General features: G+C 46.7%; 1 protein-coding gene across 2 annotated transcripts in view; it reads left to right on the top strand.

Moving 5' to 3' along the window:
• Window positions 1-15,338, top strand: part of UXS1 (UDP-glucuronate decarboxylase 1) — a 94,235-nt gene extending 78,897 nt beyond the window's left edge. For both annotated transcript variants that reach the window (XM_012435652.3, XM_012435651.3), the window contains exons 11-15: window positions 3,927-3,970; window positions 7,692-7,752; window positions 10,030-10,087; window positions 11,912-12,015; window positions 14,489-15,338. In XM_012435652.3, the coding sequence (XP_012291075.1) occupies window positions 3,927-3,970; window positions 7,692-7,752; window positions 10,030-10,087; window positions 11,912-12,015; window positions 14,489-14,620 (399 nt within the window). In that variant the 3' untranslated portion in view covers window positions 14,621-15,338. The remainder of the gene's footprint in view (window positions 1-3,926; window positions 3,971-7,691; window positions 7,753-10,029; window positions 10,088-11,911; window positions 12,016-14,488) is intronic.
• The last annotated feature ends 700 nt before the right edge of the window (window positions 15,339-16,038 follow it).

The raw sequence follows: 16,038 nt of genomic DNA, 5'->3' as shown, positions 1-16,038 counted from the left end.
ATTCATTAAGGGAAGCATCAGGGATCAGGAGGATTCTAGCTAAATCAACCTAACAGGATTCTTGCTGAAGACAGGCCAGGGTGATGTGGGGGGTAAGGAATGTCAGTTATTGAGGGTGAACAGATATCAAGGGTAAGGGTTTCTTGCTAAACTGACTTGAGGGTTCTTGTTAAAAGAACAAGAACGTTTTACAAGGAAGCGCACAAGTGGGCCTAGGAGAAGGTACAGGAGCCTGAATGAAGTTCAGCCAAGCAAAGAATCTTTGTTACATCTTAAACACATAGAGCACAGTGGTTGGGGACATTGCCAAGGGATCATCAGAGAGCTCCTTGCTGCCCCTCAGCCTCGGCTGGTCCTCTCCCCTGTTGGTGACTCCTTGATCATCACGCTGCTTTGACCTGCACACAGCACTTTGTTCCCCGGCCCCCAGTAGCAGCCTTCACTCTTGCATGAATCTCCCTGCATCTCTCCTATTCGATGAAATGAAGCTGGAAGGACCGAATCTCACACTGTCTTCCGTAAGGAGAACAACAATGAGGAGGCTGAGGGAGCTCTGCTGATGCCAGCTGTCCACACCAGATCCCTGTGATACTCATGCCCTGGATTTTGCTGCACACCCAATTTGTTACAAGTCCCTGCAGGCCTTATCTTGGAGTAGGGGAGATGGAGGGCCTCAGACCACACTGTAAGGGCTGTACACAGGGTGCATTCTAGAGCCCAAGGAAGACAGATGTTTTTGGATGGGGTATAATTACGTAGCGTCTTCTCTCTTGCACACACACTCCTTTCTTTTACTTTACATTTTTACATTAGCACACACAGTGAATATTACACACGTGAATTATAAGTCCCCATATTGCAAAGTACTGTGTAGTGATAAAGTACAAGTCCCCATATTGCAAAGTACTAGGAGACTAGTTTAAACCAAAGTATAGATGATGGATGTGATGTGCCATAGAAACTGAAATCCGGCAGGACTGTTAAAGATACCAGGAAGGAAGGTACCAGGCTCCACTCACATTGCAGCTTAGCCTCATGCACACAATGGAGCATACACACCTTCAAGATTGTATCAGAAGGCCTGTGGGGGTGTGCAGTGGGCGTCCCATGACATCCACACCTTTCCACTGCAGCCCAGGCAGAAGCACCTCCTCCTGTCCTGGGGACTATTTCCTTGAGGCCCAATTGCTTTGTGGACATCAGATGGGACCTCAGGGTGGGTGCTGCTGAGGGGCTTGTGTCACCAGACCTGCAGGGAGTAGAGCTTACCTGGTCACCATGGTGCCTCCAGATGAACCTTGTGTCGATGCTGGCTGGGTGGGGAGCTGCCCCTGGCGAGTCACTCTGGGAAATACATCCACAGTTGTAACTCTCTCCCTGCAGTGCACTTTGAATGAGGCAACAGTGGGAAGTTCCCAGCAGACTGCAGGTTATTTCAGGAGCCTTTTTGGACTTCCCAGACTGCAGCCCTAAGGTTCCCTTCGGGCTTAAGTGACATTCAAGCTGCTGAATGTCTCCATCATAATAAGTCCCTTGTAGTTTGGTAGAGCGGGTGCTTGGCGTGGTTCTTCACATCCTGATGCTGGCAGCCTGGATTAACCCGTCCGGGTCTGGGGACTCACCCAGCATGCAGTGCCCTGGATTGTGTTCCCTCCAGGGCTTGGGGTCAGCATGTTTGGGTGGAATCAAAAGCTGCCTCTGCACGTTTCCATGGCTCCTCTCTGAGAGATCACAGCTCTGATGGGCAAGCCTGGGCTTTAGATCACTGAAGACTGGCTTCAGCCAGCTTGTTGAAGGCCATTGCCACTCTGCACAGTGGTGGGATTTTTGTGAATGTGGCTGGAATGCACCAGCAGACCGGTGAGCCCACCATCACAGTGACCCTGACTGAGTGCGGTGGGAAGGTGCAAAACAAGTAGTAGAGGTGCGTCTGTGTGCTTAGCTTTGAGGGCAGAGCCCCGGATGCAGGCAGAGGCAACAGGCAGGACAGCAGCACAGCCCCAAACCCACCTGTGGAAGAGCGCCTGTGATGCGGAACTTGCCTAAATCCAGTACTCACTACAGCAAGACTGGAGAATGGTCTGGTGCCAGTCTGAGAGCCACAGTTTGGGGGTGCAAAAACTATATGCAGTTCTGAAATTATGAACACAATAGGGTGGGAAAAAGAATCCTGAACTTGGAGTCAAGATAAATTTCACTCTGCTGGGTGCAGGTCACTCCAGCGGTTTGACCTATCACCTCATCTCCAAAATAAGGTTGTTTAAAGAAAACAAAAACAAAAAACAGAGTTGTACCTATAGCACTAGAGTGGAGGGGAGTTTCCAGGCTGACGGAGCTGGCCATGAGTGGACTTCCTTTCCTACCAAATCAGGCCCAATGCTTCCTGTCTTCCTCACATGTATCAGAAGTATCAGCCAGGCCAGAGAATCTGGTTCAGGCAAAACTGTCAAGGAACTGCCCTGTGCTTCCAAGAGGCCCACTCCCATCTTTCCTTAATGTTACTTTACTGAGATTTGTTACAGCTGTAGTTTCTTTGTTGACAAAAATTTCGATTCCTCAGTATCCCCAGCCTTTTCACAGTGGAAGGCCTTCCCTCCAAGAACAGAACTTACGTAGTTGGAACTGATATACCTGTGAAATTGGCATATGTAAATGCTTATTAAGAAAACAGAGATAGCCTTTGAACCTGCTTTAAAAAAAGGCATTTGGGGGGTTTGAAGCATGTGTTTTTTTTCCCTACCTGCTCCTTCCCCTTTTCCTTTTCAGAACTGGTGGGAAGAGCTTCAGGGAATCCATGCTGAGTGTCTGGGGCCGTTGGGGCTGTTCACAGAGCTGCTGGCAGGGGCTTCTTTTTGCTGTCAGGTGGGAGGAGGCCCCAGGATTGTTATAATCAGGCTTATTCCTTCCCAAAAGGAGTCCCTTCCTCCCAGCTGCCTGCTTTCCACCACAGGGAGGCACCCAAGCAAACAAAACCTCCAAGGGCATCTCCTCAAGCACCTCTGTTGCCATCTCCTCCTCGGTGAGTGGCATGATCCGTGGCACTCCGCAGGTTGTTCAGCAGATGCTCATCCTACACTAGTATTGCACCATGCATCGTGATGGGCTCCAGCAGGGCCACGGAGGGCTGGACACCAGTCCTTCTGGGGGGTTCACAGTTGGGAGGAGTTGGCAAAGGGCTTTCTCTGGGGACTGAGCCAGACGAAGCTTCCTCAGGAGACAGCGTCAGAACTTGTTCCTAAAGGATGAGTAGCCCTCTGCCAGGTGGAAAGTAGACAAGAGGGTCTTGGCCAGCAGAGCAAAGAACACAAGCCAAGCTATGAAAGTGTGGAGCAGATGCGCAGTGGACAGAAAGGGGAGCGTGACACTCCCTCCCTCCTGCCACCTCTGCGTCACTTTCAGTCTCCTGCATGATTCTCAACCTTGGCCTTACATTAGAATCTCCTGGGGGAGCTAGCTGTAACAATACCAGCCTCATCCCAAAGAGTCTGTGGACCAGCCTGGGCTGCATTCCCAGCTCTGCTGTTGGGCAGTCAGAGTGGGGAACCCAAGTTAAATACATGCATCACTGTTTATGTGTAGATCAGTCACCCAGCTGGATTCTGAGGTCACAGTCCCCAGAGCCTCACATGATGCCTGACACATCATACGACTCTAGCAGAAATGAATTCCTTCAGGCACTGTCTTTTGAGGGAAAGCTTCACACATGTATTCCAGGTGCACGCTTTAGGTATTGCTGCCACTGACTCACTGTCAGGGCATGGTCTCGAAATAGAGTGTGGGATGTGGCACTAGATGCTTTGAGTCAGCGCCACTGCCTCCGGGATCAGTTTCAAGATTGGTCTGTGTCCCCCGTAATTTCAAGGACACCTACCTACCCAGTTCTGGTGTGGTTTTCTCAGGAGGCCTAACTGTTGGTTTTCTTCCAGGTGTACGGATCCGGATCTCAGACAAGGGCATTCCAGTACGTCAGGTAAGACTGTCCTGCCTGGCCCCAACCTTTGTAGTGCTTTGGAGTAGGGTCATGCAGACTTGACAGACAGTTCAGTGTCTTGTATATGTTAACCATTTCCACAACACGAACACTATATATTGATTAAAAAATTTTAATTTTATGATGGGAAAACTTGCTGTTCTCTGTTTAAAAGTTAAAATTTGCATTCATCTCCATGACTGTTGTGACTCATGTGCTAATCTTTTACTGCCACCTAGTGTTGTGTGGGTGAAGTTGCCCAGCTCTGAGGGTGACTTGGGTGACTTCAGTGCAGGCTGAGTTGAGATGGCCATATGCATCCAGCAAACCTGCTGAGTTGAGATGGCCATATGCATCCAGCAAACCTGCAAATGCCAGAATCTGACCCATTGCAAGCATGGCTTATGGGGTGGAGGAGATAGCCCTTGTGAAGGTCACAAGGTAGATAGTATTCTCATGTTGAATTTCATGCTGAAACTAAATGCAGATTAAAAATATATTTTTTAATAGATTCACGGGGTGATATTTATTGTTTTCTTGGCAATCCTTATAAATACACTGTTCTGTTGTTCCATTCCATCAGTGACTAATTTTAGAAGGCAGTATGGGTTCTGAGAGTAGTTAGGATAGAAGCAGTTGCATATGCCAAAGTTTATCTACCAGTATGTGGCTATTATAAATTTTCTGAAAGTTTCTGGTATCCTCCAGTTCTCGATTTTGAACCCATATATTTTCACTCTTCATTGCAAAGACCCCAGTATGCCTGTCAGTCAGGAAGTGCTGTTCCTGCTGTCTTGGGGCCATCCCAGGGGCACTAGGGTGAGATGGTGGCTGTTGTGGTGCAGGTCAGGGAAACCCGCAGTCCCACTTCAGCCAAAGCAACCACATCAACTTCTGTCTACCCAGGACCCTTAGGTAAGAGTTGGAGTCCCTTGGAGAAATGGAACTGGTAGTAAAATAAAATTTTAAAAAGAATCCAAAACAACCACTAGAGATTTTTGCTGAAAGTATTTGTGAATTTTCATTTACTCTAAAAGAAAGCTGTGAGTAAACATTTATACAGTCGGTGTTTTTTTTTCCCTCCCCATCCATTAATATCTTAACCACAAGGGGCAAAAAGCCCAGAAGTGTACTATAGCCAACATTGTTGCCCAAATAGGCATGCGTATTCTAAAAAGCGATTTAACAGGGAAATGGCAGCTGCCCCCACTTCAGGACTGTGTTCATTTCAAAGCACTTAACATAGGCACCATGTCCCGGGGGAAACCGTCATGGCACACTTCTGTATGGGGACCAAATTGTGGGCCTCCCGTGGATTGAGTACCATCTTTCCATAGTGACTCGCTCTCATTTCATCCTCCACCCACCCAGCTGTGCCCTTTCCCAAGGAAGGCTTGCTGTCCTGGGTTATGTGGGCCTGCCTTGCGCTGCCTCACCAGTGACCCCCAGGCTTCTCCAGCCCCACACCACATGGAATATCAATGAGATGTTGTGCGGTGAAAAGGAAACCAGGCAGAGCCCACTCTTCTTCCTGCTGTGATTATCTCAAGGGCATTGCTTGCAAAATTCATTTTACATAGCCTCAGAGACTTTTCTTTTTGCTAGGGACTAAAATATTTTGAGCATTCGATGATACCTGTGCTATGTGCTGTCCCAGGACAAAATGTGCCCAGGGTGCCTGGCCCGCTCTGATGGGCGAGGGTCTCTGCCCCATCACTCTCTCCATGCCCTGGTCACTGTCCCATGCTTCCTTTGCTTATCGTGGCTCACGCGCCTAGCTGCCATCACATGCATCATCCTCTCCCATGCCACTTGACTACTTGGAAAGAGGACTCGAGCAGTTCCCCTAGGCGCATGGTTGTTAACCCTTTTAGAAAACCCTGTTTTGTAACACTTCTGTAGTATTTACTCCCCATTCTGGTGATCCTCTCTGGTTTCACGTTAGTGGAATCAGATGACAAGGCTTCAGGGACTTTGCCACACTTGGGCAAGGGTTTCCCGACTTAAACATTTTCATTGTTGGGGACTCAGCTGAGTTCATTGACGTTCATTTGATGTTTTACTGAAGCAATTTTTTAGGAACTGAGCATCTTTTAGTAATGCACAATGTCTGGGTCCATCATTACTGAACCAAATTAACTGCTCCCCAAACCCACGATTGCCTGAAAACAACATTGCAGAGATTCTGAGGTCTAGGTGGCCATCCGCATCGACATTTTGGCATGACTGTGTTTAATATTCTCATGGCTGGGTTTTGTCCTCATTTACATAACAAAGGCATGCTATATTTTCTTTAAAAGTCACTTTGTCAAAATGACACTCTTAAAGAGCTTCAGGTTAAATGAGTGTGATCTATGCAATTTTGACCTTAAAAGTTGCCAGTTTGTCATGTAAAAGGCGCATGGCACTCCTACCTGCCCCACTGAGGATGACTGCTTGAGAGTCAGCCTTTTTCCAACTCAAATAGACCCCACCCCCCAGTTTCAATATTAAAACCTATTGCGGATGCAATGGAATGGCAGCTTTTAATGTCTTTCTATAAACATGCACAGATGTATGTCATGAGTGCACAATTGTAACTATACTGCCATAGTGATGAAGTGACTTTTCGCCAGTTTATATAAAAGAGAAATCATCCAAGGTCAGCAGGGATTTGCATTTGTGCTTGATCCTTAAGAATAGAACATTTTAAGCATGTTCATATGAAATATCCATTTGTTGTAAAGGAAAACGCAGAAATATCTTATTAACTAAATACCCTACCCCCAACAGTTTTTTTCAATTGAAAGGAAAGCAAAACCTATCTGGGGTTTTCTTTTGGAAGTTTATCCTGACCCAGAGTGACCTGCTTCTCACTGGTATTGACAGAGGAGGAGGAGGAGGGTCAGAGCTTTAAAAGTCTTCTAAGAATTATAGCTCATGAAAAATCAGCTTAGAAAAAGTGCTTGTGCTTAGCAGTGAGGTGTCATTTTTACGAAGTAACTTTTTTTTAACAGAGCCACACTTTAAAGCTTCTGAAAATAAGAACCAAACCTTGGTAAGCGGAAGTTTGCTTACTTATCTTCACCTTCATGGCCCAGCTGATCACAATCCATTTGAAACATCCAAATATCCCTGACCGTTTCATATGAGGTGTTTTTCGGGGTGGTGAATTCCAGCTTGGGGGAGTAGGGAGTGACGTTTCCGTTTATTTTAACCCTCAGTATTGTTTGGCTTTATCTGTGATTTGCCAGTATGGGGATCACATACTGGAGTTCGTTCATTTCTGTGGATCTTGTTTTTAAAAGTAATCATGTGCTTTCGTACAGGTCAACTACTGGGTTCACATTAAACATGAATTTTCTTTGGAAACTTATGTAAACTCCATCTTTTTTGAGTGTGTGCCTGTTTTAACTTATGCTTAGTTTTTACTTGTTAAAGGACTTCAGAAATACCGTGCCGAACTCAACCCCATCTCTCAGCTTCCATCCTATTTAATCATCTCCACCACACCCACAAAAAGCAAATCCCAGACGTCAAATATATCATTTCATCCATAAATACTTTCACATTATAAACACCATCTTAGTTTGTAGGATTTTATTTTGACATTCAGTTTTCCATTTGGGTTTTTATTTTCTTCTGGGGGTGGTAATTTTTCTTCTGGGAGGGCTTCTGTGTGGCACGTGGCACTGGCATGTTCCAGCAGGCAGAGCCTCACCTGCCTCCCCTTTTTTTCCAGTGATCTGGTGAACGGCCTCGTGGCTCTCATGAACAGCAACGTCAGCAGCCCGGTCAACCTGGTGAGTGTTCCTCTCCTTCCACTCTGCAGGACAGCTCAGACTTTTGTTCATTTGTGAAACCATGAGCAGCACCAGGCTTTGCTTCATTTGCTATCAGCACACTTAAGGCATTCGTGTTTGTTGCTTGCTAAATACTTCAGGAAAAACCGCACACACACAAAGTAAAAGTATACAAAGAAGTAAAGCATCTGCAAGGCATGGATGAGTGATGTGATCAGCCCCTCCACCCTCTGAAGGGCCCAGGACTAAAAATGTGTGAAGTCTTTTTATGGTAGTAGGTGGACATGTGTATGTATCTTGTTCTCTATTTAACGGGCAGGTCCTCATTTAAGACCTGATTGAGTTTTTAGAAGATGGAGGTTGTTCAGAGAGAAAGTTTTCTAGTTGCTGATGAAGTCTGCCATTTAGCTGGACAGACCACCTTCATGGCTTCTTGCCTTCCCTGCATGCCTGCCCACAGCCCCAGAACCTCCCAGTTGGAGGGATCATCCAGCCTTGAGCAGTTTCAGTGCTGGTGAACTTGCGTTTGCTCAGAGCAGTTCATTCTGTCTTTGGACAGTTCTGGCTGGCAGAAAGCACTTCCTTATATTGGACCAAAAATCTCACTTTCTGCACGCCTACCCACTGACCTCACTTCTCCACCTGGGGGCCATTCATGGCTAGTGTGATGCCTCTACTTTGTGGTAACTCTCCAAGGATTTGAAGGATATGGTCCTACCCCCCACCAAAGCCTTCTCCTCCTTGGCTGGGTTATGCTAGGATCTCTTACCCTTTCTATCACTGAGTGATTTTGTGAGCGGTTTTGTTCCATCTCATTTAAAATGTAGGGTGTCCAATGTAGACTGTCCAGCATTCAAGATGTTCTGCTTCTGTCAATGGTAGTGGACACAAGAACCCCTTAGCTCACTAGAGAGCTCCCATAAACCCACCTTGATGAAGCCTTGGGGTCATTTCAGGTGCTCCTCTCAAACTACCTCTCCTGCTTTCTACACAACATTTTAAAGTTCGAGGAACTCTAAAATGTTGGCCATGTGACCTATGTCTTGCAAACCTTGTCACTTTTGCTTATGAATGTCTTTGTAACCAGCCATCTCAAGTACACTGGAGACCATGCATTTTTCCCTGGGGTGAGAGGGAGGTCTCATCACATAGGAAAGAATGGGCCCTGGAGTGCTGACTCCATCCTGGGACTGTTGCTACTTCAGAGATACAGTGTGCCACTTTTGAAAAAACATTCAGTTAAAACAGACCAGAACGTGCCTCGCACTGTAAGCCTCACTTTGCCTGCAGCATTTTCCTGCGTAAGCTGGAGAGGCGGGAGCCGCCCCTTCTCTCTGTTTTTGCTGCAGGCCCTTTAGCAGGGGTGTTGTCTGTGACTTCCCTGGGCAGCCAGGCTCTTCTCTGAAGATACCATCTTTGTGGAGGGCCTTTGCACAGGGACAGTTCCTAAAATTGGAATCGTGTGTCTGCCAGGAGCCCCAGTAAAAGCAGAATCACTTTTCTTCCAAATTCTCATCACTCCACTTTGCTAGTCAGTCCCTTCTGTCCTCAAGTGAGTTCCAGGGTCCCTCCCTTCACATTTACCATCTAACTTCAGACCTGGATATGAAGAGGCTTTAGGATATAGAATTATCAGACTTTATGGTGGTCTCTTATGTTTGGGGGCAGTGGCGGCAGATTAAGAGTAACGGGCGCTCTGATGTGTGATGGAAGGGAGAAAAAGAGCAAGTGGTTTTCCTTAAAGTCCCCCACATATTCTCACTTCATGAAATGCATCGAGTTTGTCCTCTGGCTTGCCCAGGACACTCGCCTGTGAGCGTACTCATTTCTGCCTTAGCTTTCAGATGTGAGATTGCAAGTCCTTCATCGTTGACATGGTTAACACAGCGCACCCAGAGGGAAATAGATGGTGTTACAAGAGCTAATTCTGTAAACCCAAGCTTTTATAAAAGTGACATTGAAGTTAGGTTAGATATGGAAATTGCCTGATACTCAGTGAGTGAATGTGTGCCTTCATCCGAGACTCTTGACCTAGCCAAAGCCCAGCCTTGTACACAGCAGCCTAGAAGCTGAAGGCATAGATGGTGCAGTTTAGCACTTCCAGGTGAGTAACTGGCATCTTGGAAGTAGAGTACCTGCTGGCACACGGAGCTCTGCTGAAGCAGTGCAGGGAGGTGAGACTTGGCCAGCAGACGTCTCTGCAGACAGGCATGTGGTCTGCGTGGCGGGTCGCTGCTGTTGTCATGACGCTTATAACTGAAACCATTTCTTCCTTAGGGGAACCCAGAAGAACACACAATCCTAGAATTTGCTCAATTAATTAAAAACCTTGTTGGTAAGTAGTATAAATCACTTCTTGAGTGGAATCGGCTATGCCTGTCCTATCTGTTGATAATACCTTAACTAGAAAGTGGGTAATTAATCTAAGCTAATTGAATTGGATCAAAGCAGAACTTTTTATCAGGAACACTTAAGTGTTTTCTAATTCTTTAAGTAATGGAAAGATAAAGGAGGGCAAGACTGGTTTTGTTCAGTTTTCATTGTAGGTTTGCATGGAGTGGGAGGGAGGAGGAGATTTGTTCCAGTATTTGAGGCACGATTGTGTTAGATCATCCTACACAGGTGACAGCTATTGGATTTCCAAATTGGTCATGCATGTCAAGCATAGAATTTCAGACAGCGAGAGGCAGCAACCACCACCAGCTGTGTGCTTTAGGCAAGTTTGAAATTCTGTTTGTAGTTCTGGCCATCCTGGCTGCCAGCCACTGGGGGCAGTGTAGCATTGGAAGCACCCCATCAAGGTGGACTCTTAGGCCATGAGAAGGTCAGGTCTTCTAGACCAGCCCTGGATTGCAGACATAGAGTGGGTGAGCCCTTGGCCTCATCCTGGCACTCTGAGGCGTCAGGCTCTTGGAGGATGTCTGTTGTCTGGGGTTGATCCAGAAATTGGAGTGAAGACACATCCTGACTGGACTGGAGGGCTAGGCCAGGGAGGAACATTGCCACGGTGTGTCCTGAGGTGACCATTCAGACCCCACTTGGCTGGGTTAATTCCTGGCATCAGGCTGCCATTTACTGGCGTTGGTCTAATAACTGATGGCTGGAATCCTCTCGTTGCTTGTGGCAGTAGAGGCGGTAGTCTTCCTCAAATGTAGCCTTCAGCATCTGTGGCTCCCGTAGCCACTTCAATGCACTTCCCAGCTTTCCCATCCTGAATCTGTGTTCCTCCCGTGTGAGGAAGGGGCAGGCTTAGATCACAGTTCTGTGAGATCTACTCCTTACATCCTCACTGCCCAGAGTGAAGCGCGTGGGCCAGCGTGGCAGCATCATCAGGACATGTGTTAGAAATTCATACTCTCACACCCTAGACCAGTCCCCCACATCAGGGGCTGCATGTTGACAGGCTCTTTAGGTGATCTATGCATGCTGACGCATGAGAAACTCATTTGAAACCTAAGCGGGGGCGCAGCTTCCATGCTGTGCTTCTGTGTCTAGCTTTGTGACACAGCATCCTGAGCCATCCATGGTGGTGATTCACTGCAGAGTCTGTGATGTGGTCTCAGTGACAGGGAGGCAGGGAAAGCCTCCAAGGGCTTTCTTCTGCCAATCTGGCCCACATTCGCAGGTGAGGCTGTATTTTGCTGGCCAGTGGGGCCTGGGCCCAGCAAGGATGCAGAACAGGCCAGGCTTTGCCGTCCTCCGAGAGGTCCCTCCAGCTGAGTGGCTGCACATCTTGGGTCTCGGGGCTCTCTAGGCTCCGTGCACCCAGGTGTGGCCTACTTGGGGCATCCACCTCTGGGACAGCCCCATAATATGTTTGTGGTCTCACACTGGGATCTTGCTTGGTGGGGACGTCTGTACTTGTTACCTGGTGTGGGTGGGCTGCCTGGGAGCAGTAGTCAGGTACAGTTACTGCCTGGGGCGGTAACTCAGGCCTGTTGAGACAGAGTAACGTACCCCCCACCAAGCAGTTGCAGGAGTGCTCCTGTACTTGCACACAGGAGAGTCCCTCAGGAGCTCCGGGGCTTCTCGGGAGCTGCCTTTCCACTGCCTGCAAACTATTCACATGGCAGATGGGTTTGACTTTGATGTGGATGGTAAGGCCATGCTTCCCTGTGCTTTGTGATTCTCCTACCTTTTTTTTCTTTAAACATCTCAGGTAGCGGAAGTGAAATTCAGTTTCTCTCTGAAGCCCAGGATGACCCACAGAAAAGAAAACCAGACATCAAAAAAGCGAAGCTGATGCTGGGGTGGGAGCCCGTGGTAAGTGTGGGGAGTTAATGCTGCCTCGTGGGGCAGGGTCTCCCGTGTCCCTTGTCTGCTGTCCTGTAGGCACTGACCCTTGTCAGGTAGTTCTCAGGGAAGCAAGGCAGGCTTGGCATCCAGGCAAATAGAGGGGTTTCTCCAAGCAGTAAATAGCTTCTCCTGTGTCAGGAAGCTCAAAGAATGTTACCTGGGAAGCAGCTGGAAGCCCCTGCTCTGGGCTCTGGTTTTGTAAAATCTCGTGTCACACACATTCTTACACTCTCTCATACACGTACACTGTCATACAAACACTCATACACACACAGTCTCTCACACTCACACAGTCATATGCACACTATCATACACATTCTCACATACACACTCTAACATGTACACTCAAACTCACACACCACACATTCACACATACACTCCTGCTCCCATATACATACACTTCCTCACATACACACACACACACACACACACACACACAGCTGACTCTGTGAACGCTGTGCCGAGGGCACTGGCAGCACATGCTCACAACCCTGCGTAGCCCCAGCTGCCTGCCTCTTGAGTGTGTGGGGCCAAGTCAGGGGCGAGTGGTTCACATCAGTCCTGCAGTAGAGCCCCTGGTTGGAAGTGTGTGAGACTGAAGGGTGTGGAGGAAGGGAAACTGCATGCCTTCCTTCCTGTTGTGGTAGACTAAGACTCTGGCCTGGCCTGTGCAGGGGCGGGGCTGCCTCACTGTCCCTGGGGCTGAGCCTGAACCCCACCTGCGCCTGCTGCGCCCTTCCTGCCTCAGGTGACTGTATGCTCCTCCCTGCTGGAGAACACTCACTCCCAGGGCTATCTGTGTGCTTTAAAGACCACCTGTGCAGGGAGGTTGGCTGGGCCGGCTGCATCTACAGAAGCAAGCCCACCTCATTTACTGTCTGCTCTGCCTGGCCGTTCCGTCTTTTCCCACCCTCATGTGTGCCGCTGAAACTCAGGCTCCCCTCAGGCACAACGTGTGTCCCTGTTTACAGCAGGAGCCCGGCGGCTGTCAAGCCTGACACACACTGGGTGCTCAACAAATGTAGGAGCATCTTGGCATGACCTGTGGGTTGTGGCGCAGTCAGAGAGGCAGGGATGCAGTGGAGAGCTCAGTTATCTTTAAGAAATGTGCATAGTAAGAGCTGAGTAGGATCCTCGAATATTGAACTTTAAAAGAACATGAGAGTTCCCGCCTGATCCTTACTTTATTCTATGATGTACAAGTCTAAGTGATCTGCTAAAAAGCCACAGAAATTTGTTGAATGAAGTTAAAATACAGTTAGACCCAGGCTTCACAAAATCTAATAATCACAAGCTGTGTAAAACAAGTTATAGCAGCATAGGTAGTTTCTTGTTTTTTGAAGCTTTGTAGGGGGCTGTTGGTCCCTTTGTAAGGAGAACCTGTATTTTAAACAAAATATTTTTTGAAGAGTTAAATGTGCATTCACTGTGTATTAACTATTGCTTTTTATGTGAGGTGTGTGTATGCTCAGTATCTTTATTTTTCTGGAATTTTGACCTACAATATTCTCACATTCTTGGAATGTGAGCCATCTACCACTGGTTTCTCTTCTAGTAGTAGTTTTAATTTATAATACATTTTGAGAGATATGATCCAAAGAAACTTACAGGCATTATCCATCTTAATTGTCCCAAGTGTGTGTGTTTAACAGCTTGTTGAGATATAATTGGCATACTGCAAACTGCCCGTATTTAGAAGATACAGTTTGATAAGCTTTCATCTGTTTTGACACCTGTGAAACCATCGCCACAGTCAAGCTGACAGACAGACCTTCTCCCCCAGCGTTCCCCAGCATGCCTTGGCAGTGCCTCCCTTCACCTTTGCTCTGTCTGCTCTTAATCAACAGTTGATCTGACTTGTTTCCTGTTAGCTGCAAGGCAGCTTCAGATGAAGGTTGCTTTCTGTGGTGTGGGCTGTGGTGGGTCCCCTCCCAGACTCAGCCTCTTAGGATGGTGGGGGTGCAAGTGGGCCATGATCCGCTGGGCAGTGCAAAGGGTTGATGTCACGTGGGAGAATCAGTCCTGTTGATCAGATGCAGATCACCTTCCCAAAGCATCTTCCCTCCACTCCAAGGTGGATTTCTTCTGAAAGAATGGGGCACATGGTCATTATCTGAAAAACAATCTTGTCAGTCGATTCAAACTAGAGTAGACATTGTACCAGCACGAGATAGTTGGGGTCTTTTGTGGGGTGAAGCTCACTTTACGTCAGTTAGAGTCACCCTTGATTAAGTCGCACAGCACATTCTGAAAGCAGCCCTAAAAGACTTCTGTGGCTTCTCTCGATGGGTGGTGATGCTGGATTCTGTCACAACCAAAACGTGGTTCTGTGAGTGTTCCTCTGAAGGAGACCCCTGACTGGCTGCAAGTTGGCACTTCCTTCCTGCGATGCCCTTCTGTCAGTGTGACCTTGTCTCTTTCTCGCCTTCCCTTTAAACAGGTCCCGCTGGAGGAAGGTTTAAACAAAGCAATTCACTACTTCCGTAAAGAACTCGAGTACCAGGCAAATAATCAGTACATCCCCAAACCAAAGCCTGCCAGAATAAAGAAAGGACGGACTCGCCACAACTGAACTCCTCACTTTCAGGACACAAGACTACCATTGTACACTTGATGGGATGTATTTCTGGCTTTTTTTGTTGTTGTTTAAAGAAAGACTTTTAACAGGTGTCATGAAGAACAAACTGGAATTTCATTCTGAAGCTTGCTTTAATGAAATGGATGTGCCTAAAAGCTCCCCTCAAAAAACTGCAGATTTTGCCTTGCACTTTTTGAATCTCTCTTTTTATGTAAAATAGCGTAGATGCATCTCTGCGTATTTTCAAGTTTTTTATCTTGCTGTGAGAGCATATGTTGTGACTGTCGTTGACAGTTTTATCTACTGGTTTCTTTGTGAAGCTGAAAAGGAACATTAAACGGGACGAAAAATGGTGATTTTATTTATAAAAGTGGGTACTTAATAAATGAGTCGTTATACTATGCATAAAGAGAAATCCCAGCAGTATTGTCAGGTAGGTGGTGCACCGGCATTGATTTTAGGGCAGATAAAAGAATTCTGTTTGAGAGCTTTATGTTTCTCTTTTAATTCAGAGTTTTTCCAAGGTCTACTTTTTAGTTGCAAACTTGACTTTGAAATATTTCTGTTGGTTATCATGATCAAGGATATTTGAAATCACTACTGTGTTGTGCTGCGTATTTGGGGCAGGTGGGGAGGTGGGGGGGGGACAAAGTTAACATATTCTTGGTTAACCATGGTTAAATATGCTATTTTAATAAAATATTGAAACTCACCAGTCATGGACTTTCAGTTTTAAAGGTTGTCTTTCTGCTTTGCATAGGACTTGTTGGATTTCTGAGGAAAATATTGGGGAATTTTGTTTAAAAGAAAATTCTGAAAACATCCAGGTTTGTGCACTATGTAATTTGATATGTGGCTATTGAAAACATTTTTATGCTACTTGGGCTTGAGTGTATGCATACAGTATAAACTGCCATGTGAAGTTTTCAGATCTTAGCCAGGGTTAGAATCATTTTTGTGTCCTTTGACAACATAGACCAGATGGAGAAAAAGAGATGCAAACTGTCTTCTCTGGAGAGATTTGTGAACTAGGCTTCTTGAGTGAAAACTTTTGAGAGCTTTTGTTTTCAATAAGAACCCTTTCAAGGTTTAGTGTTAGCATTTTGTTTTTCTTCTTAATAAGTCGGAAGGACAATACGGTAAGTTAAAGCTCCATGTTTTCCAAGTAGATTGGCTCTGCCTGAGAGCAGCGCAAACCTGAGCAGGCACTGAGAGGATAAAGGTTTCTATGTATCAAATGAGAGATCCTAAGATACCTGACCAGTGTAAGCTAGATTTGCTTGTCCTTCACAGTTGTGAATCCCCACCTTGGGATTCTTCTTATTTAGACATATTTTTGGAATCTCAGTCTTGGGCAGGGCAGAAGATGATGTGGTTTTGTTTCTTTGTCATGCTAAATTCTCCAGAAGATT

The sequence above is a fragment of the Aotus nancymaae genome, unplaced genomic scaffold (assembly GCF_030222135.1).
Source record: "Aotus nancymaae isolate 86718 unplaced genomic scaffold, 86718_ANA_hifiasm-v0.15.2.pri h1tg000155l, whole genome shotgun sequence".
Lineage (NCBI taxonomy): Eukaryota > Metazoa > Chordata > Mammalia > Primates > Aotidae > Aotus > Aotus nancymaae.
The sequence above is the reverse complement of the archived record's forward strand: the minus strand, read 5'-3'. Positions and strand labels throughout refer to the sequence as shown.